We start from the raw sequence: 11694 nt of genomic DNA, 5'->3' as shown, positions 1-11694 counted from the left end.
CCACTGCCTTGCGTCAGTCAGGTTTATTGGCCAATAGTGTGTTGTTCTGGATTGATTTTAAAGGCTTCCCTCTTGACCTTAGTTTAGACATACGTTTGCTTGTTATCACATTTCCTGCAACAGATGGTAGCTTATGTAAGTTGGTTGTGTTACTGGGAACTGGGTAGTTGTGTCAGTAGACCTTGTGCTTTTTGGCCCTTGTTCTAGTCATCACTGTAAACCTCTAATTTACAACATTGACTCTTGACCCATGATGCTAGGAGGCTGTGAGCAACCTGCTCATGTTAAACTATTTATTTTTGTTGGCTGTCATAACGAGTGATATCTGTTCAACGTTTATGTATTCAGACATAAACACACTAGATCAAGGACATAGGGCGACCATTGTACTTTTGTGGCTCTCCGCCACCTGATAAGAGAGAGCGAGAGACTTCCAGCAGTGGATACTTCACAATCTTAAAATAAAATACAACATCCACAGGCAGCAGGCATTGATTATGTCTGTACACATTGTGCCTCTCAATCTTTTAAAATGTTTTACTACTTTCTTACATTTATACAGTATAAGAAAAACAGTACAACAGGGATAACTACACACAAATGGCCAATTGGTCACAAAATGTTCACACGCTGTAATACCATCCTTGACCAGTGGGACACACACTTGCACATTTTATACAGTAAGTTCAGAATCGAATAATGAGCAAGACGATGAAAGAGAAGCCATAGCCATCTCGAAGCACGTAGGACTACCAGGATGGTTAGACTATTATTATTTTGACCACCTATGCTGCAAGTTAATGTCCTGTAAGGGAGACTGCCCTCGCAGTGGAGGTTTCGTTGAGGAGGAAGACAATAAGTAGTAGACAACAAGTAGTAATGCAATGTCCAGGGGGCGAACGTTTATTTACAGTGCAGGCAAATATCTGGTCAACTGTGCACATAACAAGGAAACATAACGGATAAATCAAATCATAATGAAGCTAAAATAAACCAGGCCTCAATAATACCCTGTAACAACGATGAGGCAACCATGTAGCAACCTGTCCCATGCCTGGCCAAGACAGGAAAGACCAGGCTTAATGCCGTGTTCAAAACAACCGGGAACTGGGAATTCTGAAAATCTCCGACTTCCAAATTCAGTACATTCAAAACAACTTGGAACTCGGAAAATAACAAGTTCCGACTGGGGAAGAAATCTATTTGAAAGGTCATCCAACTAGGAATTCCAACTCGGGAACATGGGATCACTGACGTCATGATTTGACCTTGTGTTTTTCTGAGTTCCCAGTTGTTTTGAACGCACCATAAGTACCCGACCTGGGATACTTCCACATTGACCATACCATTTACAACCAATCAACAATGAACAAATTTAAATACAGGCATTGAATGCACCATAACATACTGTATGTAGGTAATAAATAATACATCACCATGAATATAGTCTGAATACTTTCCATTGGCACTGTATATAATAGGCTACTGTAGTCTAGTAAATACAATTTCTAGTGGCACACTGACTTATCTAATGATGAAGCCACAGGCTATTGCCAAGACAAGCGCATCTCCCATCACCGTGAGTAGTAGCCTATCTCAAGTTGAGCTACTTTGAAAAACATGTTCGCACGAAAATTGGGAGTTGGGAGAATTTCTTACAGACAGATTAGTCGTCTTTTTTCAGCAGTAGGCATTTGCTTTCCAAACTGTATGTTTTTCCCACGATTGTATTTTGATATTTGCAAAATGAAAACAGACAGCCACAACCAACCATAGAAATATATTCCATAGATAGCAGTTTCCATTCAAGTCAGGACTGGCAGCCATTGTTAGCGTACCCATGAGTTTAATAGTCAAATTGCCAGAGTAAGAGGTTCCAAAACACTTATATGGATTATATGTCTATGGCCACAACGCAACAAGCTGTATATGTGGTGTGCATGCTAGCCAAATTGAGGCCTTCCCGACTGTAGGCAACTGCCAAAATAATGGAAACACTTGAGTAAATGAGGGACACAAATAATGTTATTGTGTGGGGTGCATTTTCATGGTTTAGGTCCACTTGTAGAATCTATGCCAAGGCACATTGAAGCTGTTCTTGCAGCTCGTGGTGGCCAATCACCCTTATTAAGACAGTATGTTGGTGTTTCCTTTATTTTGGCAGTTACATGTATGTGCTTGTGATAATCCACATTTATGGATTATCATGGACTAGCCGGCTAGTGATGGCTATTTAACAGTCTGATGGCCTTGAGATAGAAGCTGTTTTTCAGTCTCTCGGTCCCAGCTTTGATGCACCTGTACTGACCTCGCTTCTGGATGGTAGTGGGGTGAACAGGCAGTGGCTCGGGTGGTTGATGTCCTTGATGATATTTTTGGCCTTCCTGTGACATCGGGTGCTGTTGGTGTCCTGGAGGGCAGGCAGTGTGCCCCCGGTGATGCGTTGGGCAGACGCTGTTGCACCTTCTTCACCACACTGTCTGTGTAGGTGTACCATTTCAAATTGTCAGTGATGTGTACGCCGAGGAACGTGAAGCTTTCCACATTCTCCACTGCGGTTCCATCGATGTGGATAGAGGAGTGCTCCCTCTGCTGTATCCTGAAGTCCACAATCAGCTCCTTTGTTTTGTTTTGAGGGAGAGGTTATTTTCTTGGCACCACTCCGCCAGGGCTTTCACCTCCTCCCTGTAGGCTGTCTCATTATTGTTGGTAATCAGGCCTACTACTGTTGTGTCATCTACAAACTTGATGATTGAGTTATAGGCGTGCGTGGCCAAGCAGTCATGGGTGAACAGGGAGTACAGGGCCCATGTGTTGAGGGTCAGCGAAGTGGAGGTGTTGTTTCCTACCTTCACCACCTGGGGGCGGCCTGTCGGGAAGTCCAGGACCCAGTTGCGCAGGGCGGGGTTCAGACCCAGGGCCCCAAGCTTAATGATGAGCTCGGAGGGTACTAAGGTGTTGAAGGCTGAGCTATAGTCAATGAACCGCATTCGTACATAGGTATTCCTCTTGTCCAGATGGGATAGGGCAGTATGGAGTGCGATGGCGATTGCATCATCTATGGATCTATTGGGGCGGTATGTAAATTGGGTGGGTCTAGGGTGTCAGGTAAGGTAGAAGTGATCCTTAACTAGATCCTTAACTAGCCTCTCAAAGCACTTTCTGATGACAGAAGTGAGTGCTACGGGGCAATAGTCATTTAGTTAAGTTACCTTTGCTTTCTTGGGTACAGGAACAATGGTGGACATCTTGAAGCAAGTGTGGACAGCAGACAGGGATAGGGAGCGATTTAATGTGTCCGTAAACACTCCAGCCAGCTGGTCTGCGCATGTTCTGAGGACGCGGCTAGGGATGCCGTCTGGGCCGGCAGCCTTGCGAGGGTTAACACTTAAATGTCTTACTCACGTCGGCCACAGAGAACGAAAGCCCACAGTCCTTGGGAGCGGGTCGCATTGGTGGCCCTGTGTTATCCTCAAAGCGGGCAAAGAAGGTATTCCGCTTGTCCAAGAGTAAGACGTCGGTGTTCGCGACGTGGCTGGTTTTCTCTTTGTAATCCGTGATTGTCTGTAGACCCTGCTACATATGTCTCGTGTCTGAGCCATTGAATTGCGACTCCACTCTGTCTCTGTCCTGACGTTTTGCCTGTTTGATTGCCTTACGGAGGGAATAACTACACTACTTATGGAGGGAATTACTACACCTGGCTTGAGGGGAAATATACACGGCTGTGACTATAACCAAAGATAATTCTATTGGCAGGTAATACGGTTGGCATTTGATTGTGAAGTTTTCTAGTTTGGGTGAACAAAAGGACTTGAATTTCTGTACACTATCACAATCACACCATGAGTAGTTAATCATGAAACATACACCACCTCCTTTCTTTTTCCCAGCGAGTTCTTTATTCCTGTCTGTGCGAGGTACTGAGATCCCAGCTGGCTGTATGTACAATGACATTACATCCGGAGAGAGCCATGATTCCGTAAAACAGTACCTGATGAGGTATTTACAGTACCTGATGTCTCTCTGGAAGGATACCTCGTGTCTACTTTATTGTCCAGAGACTGAACATTGGATGGTGTGCACGCATCCTGAGTCGGACTAGAAGTCCACTCCGAATACCTCTTCTCCTCCAGCGGCGTCTTGGATCAGCCTCTGGAATCAGTTCAATTGCCCTGTGGGGTACGAACAAAGGATCCAATTCGGGAAAGTCGTATTCCTGGTCGTAATGCTAGTGAGTTAGCCCTGCTCTGATATCCAAAAGTTATTTCCGGCTGTATATAATAACACAAAAAAACTTAATGGGCTAATAATGTAAGAAATAACACACACAAAAACAAAATACTGCAAAGTTGCTTAGGAACTAGAAGCAGAGCTGCCATCTCTGTCGGCACCATCTTTTCATGATAGGAATTCTTTCTCGATCCATCTCTGTGAGCAGAAGCCTATCTCCCGTTTCTGTAGCCTGAGGCAGCTTGATGTACATGGTGCTAGTCTATCGCAGGGCTGTACCCCCAATCTATCTCTATAATTCTGAATGCCATGCAGAGTTGCATTTGGTCCTATTTTGACAGTCTTTGGGGACCAACCTTTCAATCTCAGGGGGAACATTAACCACAAGCCCACTGATTGGTCATAGACCGCTCTAACACCCTTGAAGAGCTTTGTAGGTCAAATTGAGGATATTTTAGTTAATGTGCTGGGAGACAGGAAGGCAGTGGAGTTGATAGAGGACAAGGGTGATGTGCTGCCAGTGTGGGTGAGGAGTCGGACTGCAGAGTTCTGAACCATTTGAACCTTATGGAGAGAGCTTGAGTTGATGCCGGAGAGAAATGAGTTGCAATAGTCATGTCTGGAGGAGATGAATGCACGGTCAGTTTGATTACTGTCCTCTTTTCATGTCCGATGGTCCAGCACCATCCTGAGACAATTGCTTTCATTTTTGATGGAATTCTCATTTCTGGATGAGGCTTGAAATGCAGGGTAAAATATTGCTAAGTAATATTGCTACATGACTGCGCAAAACACAGGGCCCTAATTATAAACAACATCTGCGGCAGATAGTCAGTGTGCTGCTGTAACTCAAAACTGAGGTTTGTGATGCCACCTTCAGCCACATCCTGTCCAACTTGTGTGTCACCGACTAGGTGCCCTCGAAGCGCGTGCTCATTGTGGCGTCCAGCTTTGCCCATGTCTGCTGCTGCACTATCCACAATTGCTTGGCCAGGTCGTCTGACAGGCCCTGCACCTCGCCAAAGTAGTTTGACTGAGGTTCATTTTGTGCCTGTTCTTGCTGTCCATGCGGTACTCATCGTACATGAGGTCATTCCATGATCACTCCAGGTTCGTAAGCTTGTGGTGGCCCTCCAGCAGCTCGGCTTGCTATAACATTAACGAAGTGTCTGCCACCATCTGAGGCACTGCACAGGAAGGGAGGAGGAATATTAATACACAAATACATTGTTACTGTACAGCAGGGCTCTCCAACCCTGTTTCTGGAGAGCTACCCTCCTGTAGGTTTTAATTCCAACCCTGTTTCTGGAGAGCTACCCTCCTGTAGGTTTTAATTCCAACCCTGTTTCTGGAGAGCTACCCTCCTGTAGGTTTTAATTCCAACCCTGTTTCTGGAGAGCTACCCTCCTGTAGGTTTTAATTCCAACCCTGTTCCTGGAGAGCTACCCTCCTGTAGGTTTTCACTCCAACCCTGTTCCTGGAGAGCTACCCTCCTGTGGAGATAATGGCGCCAAAGGGAATGGCAGACGTTTTACTGGCCCTTTACCAATTGTGCTTTTTTTGTGTATGTTTTTGTGCTGATCTGAACTTTTTTTTAACATAGTGTTTCTGCCATCGTTTCCTATGACCGAATAGAGCTTCTGGACATCAGAACAGCTATCACTAACCACAATTTGGATGAGGACTTCTACTTCAATGAGTCGGAAGCTAAATGCATATTGTTTATCATGGATTCATGACAAATTCATGACACTTGAAGGAGGAGACGTCGCTATAGAGGCCGGCGAGTGCGGGATACCTGACGAGACGACATCGGAGGGGATAAATCGCCTCTACCCACTGTTCTATTGGCAAAAGTGGAATCACTGGAGAATAAACTGGATCAGCTCCATTCGCGACTATCCTATCAACATGATCTGAAAAACTGTAATATCTAATTTTTCTCTGAGTCGTAGCTGAACAAGGACATGATAAATATACACTGAGTATACCAAACCTTAAGAACACCTGCTCTTTTCATGAATCCAGTTGAAAGCTATGATCCCTTATTGCTGTCACTTGTTAAATCCACTTCAATCCATGTAGATGAGTGGGAGGAGACAGGTTGAAGAAGGATTTTTAAGCCCTGAGACATGAATTATGTGTGTGCGCCATTCAGAGGGTAAATGGGCAAGAACAAAAAAATGTAAGTGCCTTTGAACGGGGTATGGTAGTAGGTGCCAATGCTGCTGGGTTTTCCACACTCAACAGTTTACCGTGTGTATCAAGAATGGTCCACAACCCAAAGGACATCCAACCAACTTGACACAACTGTGGGAAGCATTGGCGTCAACATGGTCCAGCATTCCTGTGGAACGCTTTCGACACCTTGTAGAGTCCATGCCCTGACAAATTGAGGCTGTTCTGAGGGCAAAAGTGAGGGTTCCAACTCATGTTTGGAACGTGTTCCTAATGTTTTGTACACTCAGTGTATATACACACACACACTACACTGACACAAACCCACACACATACATACATTACATAAGCACACATATATAACACACATGCACCCATACCAACGCCACACACGTGGACAAACACACACATGCTGCTGTTTACAATTCAATAATAGAAAAATTGGCATTTTCAATTACTTCTCAATAAATTGAAAAGTAGAAGCTATTTATTTAAAAAGTTCTAAAAATATAGATATTTTTTATTCATATCACTTCCTGAATTGACTGCCTTCAATTCAAATTGAGCCCAATTCTGCTCTTCACAGGCAGGTGCCAGTGATCTGATAAATTAATCTGATATAATGAACAATGCATAAACTAAGCTGGGTTTCCAGTCTGAAATGGACCGTTAAATGCCCTTCTGAGTAATTTGGTTAGAAAATGCTTATATTAGCGCCCGGTGGCAGTGGTTAATTTAACAAAACCAAATTGTGGATTACTGTCTCTCCTTGTCCATACATTTCCACAATTTTTTTTTTTTTTTTACCAATCAGACCAATAATTGGGGAAAATATAAGAATTGGGATGCCTGTGTAAACACAGCCAAATTTACACATTTGTAATTTGGCTGCACTATCCCTTTAATGCAATGTCTTTCTCTGAGAAGTGCTTGTCCTTTTGTCCCTGGCCTCATCACACCAACCCAAATGATAATTATTGTGCCCGATGCTTTGTCTTGGTGAGTTTCAGTCATGTCCAAAGAGTTAATTAGTAGCTAGCTAACATCACTGGCAGCTTCTAAAGATAAGGAATACATAAAAACCTAGAATCCTTATTCCTTCCTGTTGTAAAAAAATATGGCCCCAGTGAGTGAACTGATGACATGCTGGGGTCACACTGTGCACATTTGACACCAAACTGAATTAGGCCAGTGAACAGACAGGCACATTTTTTTTTTTTTGTCCGACTGAAATTACAGTATGTGACTGCATCATTATACTGGATTGATAAGAGAAAAACATGCTTATCAATACAGGTACTAAATATACAGTGTACAAAACATTAAGAACACATTCCTAATATTGAGTTGCACCCCCTTTTGCCCTCTGACAAATTGAGGTTATTCTGTGCATGGACTCTATGAGGTGTCAAAAGCATTCCAAAGGGATGCTGGCCAATGTTAAATCTTCCTACAGTTGTGTCAAGTTGGCTGGATGTCCTTTGGGTGGTGGACCATTCTTGATACACACTTGAAAAACCCAGCAGCATTGCAGTTCTTGACACACTCAAACGTTTGGGTCTGGCACCTACCATAGCCCATTCAAAGGCACTTACATATTTTGTCTTGCCCACTCACACCCTGATTACATACACAATCGACGTCTCAAGGTTTATAAATCCTTCTTTAACCTGTCTCCTCCCCCTCATCTACATGGATTGAAGTGGATTTAACAGATGACATCAATAAGGAATCATAGCTTTCAGCTGGATTCACCTGGTCAGTCTGTCATGGAAAGATCAGCTCTGCCAACATTGTTCACTCATGACATACCATGCCCTTTATTAATTTCACAATTAAAAACCACAAAGCATCGGTTCTACAGTGATACTCAAACGTGTGGTTTGCTAACACTGAAATTCTGCAAGGCTTGAGGACAATGATGATCTTAATAGCTCTAATAGTGCCTTCCAGACACATACTTTAAGAAACATACACAATTAAAATGTTTTTATTTACAATCAACACTGGAGAAAAATAAATAAATAGCTGAAACGTCTTGGTATTTTGATACATAAAACAAAATCTGTTAGTATCATGCCATTATGATAACTTGAGTAAATGGGGTTATATTATGGATAAATAATGTTTTCTTGCATCTACACTGTCAATTAAAGACAAATGAAAGCCTTTTCCCGAGGGCTGTTTTACTGTCGTGGTATTCATCTTTACCCAATCCCTAAGAAAATATGCCCCCTGTGGACAACATGAGTGATTCACATCACAGCTGCCTAATTCTTACCAACTACACATACACACTTACCAGCTTGGACACTACACCACAACACTTACCTCTAAACATAAGACACTTCCCTAAATACCAATGCTTTCTGTCCAAATTAATGAAGACAACAATAATTGAAGTAAAATTGCACTTATATAAAGAAATGAATTAAAGTCCACCACATTGTAAGTCGCTCTGGATAAGAGCGTCTGCTAAATGACTTAAATGTAATGTAATGTACATGCTTAGATGCTAACTCAGTGGCTGCATGCTAACATACTGAGGTCAGTAAGTCAAGAGATGCCATTCAGTAACGTGTTCCATCACACTTATTTATAATATGGAAGACAAAGTGCCACATTAAACCTCTGTATGAATATACACATGTCAAATTCACTGGAATCAAAACCTGTTTAAATATGAAGACATTTTAAATGAATCTAAGGCTATTTTCAGAAATCAATCCCCAAACATTGTTCCATGGACAATATGAGTGAAACGTTTTGGGAGATCCACGGGTGGTCTTCTCATCTTGGGGAACGGCAGCCAATTCCAACCTTAGTTTGAATTTGTTATGGGGGAGAAGTTTGAGGAGGGCATGTCAGTCTTTCTTTGAAGTGTGTTAGCAAAGCTAAGGCCCTCCCCACTCCATATTAGGACCTTGGACCATAACCCTTGGACACAGCCAATCCGATGAGGCCTGCTAATCCAGCCACGCCCAGGCCGATTCCTCCGACGATTGCCATGCCAACCAAACCATCTGTGTAGACAAAAGTGACATCAAAACATGAACATTGCCCTTATTACTTATACCCATTCAGCTTCTACCCATCCTGTCCTGCCTGATCAGTGATCAGAGAGGAAAGAATGAGAACATTACACAAATTAGACCCAGCATTGATAGGTGTTCCTTGGCCTCCCCACTCACCTTTCTTTAGAGCCTTGTCTATTAGCTTCTCCAGCTCCAAGGCCTGGTTGTTGCCCGGTTCATTCTTCAGGAGAGTGCGGATATACTTCAGAGCTTTCTCATAATCCTGTGATAAAAATATATACATATATGGAGCGATAAAGAGATATGGAGCAATAAAGAGAGATAGAGATACAATTAAGTAAGAGGTGCTACAATAGCTTACGCAATTAACTCAGAGAGATGGGAGCCGGAGTGATCTATTTCATTACAATAAGTTATCTAGTGAGATGTGTCTTATAACCTATGGGTAATATAGTAGTACAATGAACATCACCTTCAGTCTGTAGTTGGCCACAGCTAGGTAGAACAGGAAGTCTCTGGCATCGTCCTTTGATCCCTTGTTAACCAGCTCTATAAAACAAATTGAGCAACAGTACCGGTAACATTATTATAGGTGGGTTAAGTAGGCCAATGCATATCGCATTCACTATATCAGCATTTCATTCCAATAAGTTGGAAATCCAATCACTCATTCATAGCTATTTAGAGAGACATTTGTAAGGACATCTTACTGACAGTCTTCTGAGTAGACAAATACTGTTGGCTACCCACCTTCCAACAAAACAATTCCTTTCTTAATGTCGTCAGAATACTTGCTCCGGATCAGACACCATGCATATTCAAACTTGGTCTCCTTTGACACACCCCCCTTCACCAACTCAGCATTGTACTTCTTCTCAAATTTCTGATGGTCAAAACAGAACAAATATGGGTATCTTCAGTGGTTTCAGACACTGACTGGCAAGGGTGATATGTTAGGCCAGGGTGTTGATAGTCTTTATGTTGAATTTACAGAAGGCAGTGACAGTAAACACTCAATTGCTGTGTTACATTTCAAGACATGCTGCATTCATGTCATAATGAAAAACTTTTTTTATTTTTTATTATGTTGACAGTGCAGTAGCTACAGTAATGCAGTCTCATAATGCGTCATGGTAATGCATGTTGTGTAATAGCTAACTCACATGGGACAGTAGCAGACAAGCTGGTGTAACAACATCAATACAATATGATACACCTAATGTACTCAACAATTAGCTTTAAAAACTTTTCATTCGATTGAAAAATCCATCAAAAGGCATCATACATATCTGTATACTGTGTAGTTGGGCAAAATAACATACCAGAACGCAGCTGGTGTAAGGAATGACACAGATAGCTACTAGCAATATGGCTAACGCTAGCTAGCATATGTTTCACTTCTACAGCTACACTGTTGTAAACGTTTGATCAACTATTAACGAATGTAGCTGGGTATTTAGACACCATATTGTTTAAATATAATACAGCTATGTTCTAAATCATGACAATAATAAAACGTAAACTTACCAAAAGGTCTTCTGGAGCTACCAAATCGCCCACAACAGCCTCCATGTTTTCAGAAGAAACTGATGGAAACGCCCACTTTTATCACGTGACAAGCTCGATCATTCCAATATCTACTGGATACCACAGCCACAAAGTCAAAATTGACTATATCGATTAAATTCATTAAAACAAAAACATATGAATTTGTGGCTGTGGTAAAGTTAAAGTTATATAATTTCCATGTTTCCATGAAACACATTTTTGCTACGTCAATGCGAATACAATAATAATAATGATACAAATAAAAAAACAAAGGTTTTATTGTAACTTACAAATGACGCTACAAAAACGTTAAAATCATATGGTTTTATTTAATGCAAACAAACAATGGAGTGTATTGAACATTTGATTAGAGTCAAACTAAACGTACTGTCCGTCGGCGTGGTGTAACGTTTGGCCAGAGGAAGGAGTGTGTAGCCAGTCAAATATTTTATCTTTCTTCTGAAAAAAAACGTTTTTCATTCTACGTTTTGTAGCTCCACAATGCCACTGCAGAACACATGTTCCCTTTTGTACTTTAACTATTATCGTTACAACACTGTATATAGACAATATGACATTTTAAATGTCTCTATTCCTTTGGAACTTCTGTGAGTGTACTGTTTACTGTAAAAAAAAATATATTGTTTATTATCGATTTCACTTACTTTGGAAATGTAAACATGTGTTTCCCATGCCAATA

The 11694-nt window shown here is 41.8% G+C and overlaps 1 protein-coding gene across 1 annotated transcript; it reads right to left on the bottom strand.

Annotated features, from left to right (window-relative positions):
• Nucleotides 1-8385: 8385 nt before the first annotated feature.
• LOC129835279 (mitochondrial fission 1 protein-like) lies at nt 8386-11072 on the bottom strand. The gene is made up of 5 exons (XM_055900843.1): nt 10974-11072; nt 10197-10329; nt 9919-9995; nt 9603-9708; nt 8386-9434 (listed from the first exon to the last, which is right to left on the bottom strand). The coding sequence occupies exons 1-5, from the start codon at nt 11016-11018 to the stop codon at nt 9328-9330; spliced, it is 468 nt and encodes a 155-aa protein (XP_055756818.1). The 5' UTR covers nt 11019-11072; the 3' UTR covers nt 8386-9327.
• Between the last annotated feature and the right edge of the window lie 622 nt (nt 11073-11694).

The sequence above is a fragment of the Salvelinus fontinalis genome, chromosome 36 (genome assembly GCF_029448725.1).
Source record: "Salvelinus fontinalis isolate EN_2023a chromosome 36, ASM2944872v1, whole genome shotgun sequence".
Lineage (NCBI taxonomy): Eukaryota > Metazoa > Chordata > Actinopteri > Salmoniformes > Salmonidae > Salvelinus > Salvelinus fontinalis.
Note: the sequence above shows the minus strand (reverse complement) of the source record. Positions and strands in the feature narration are given on the sequence as shown.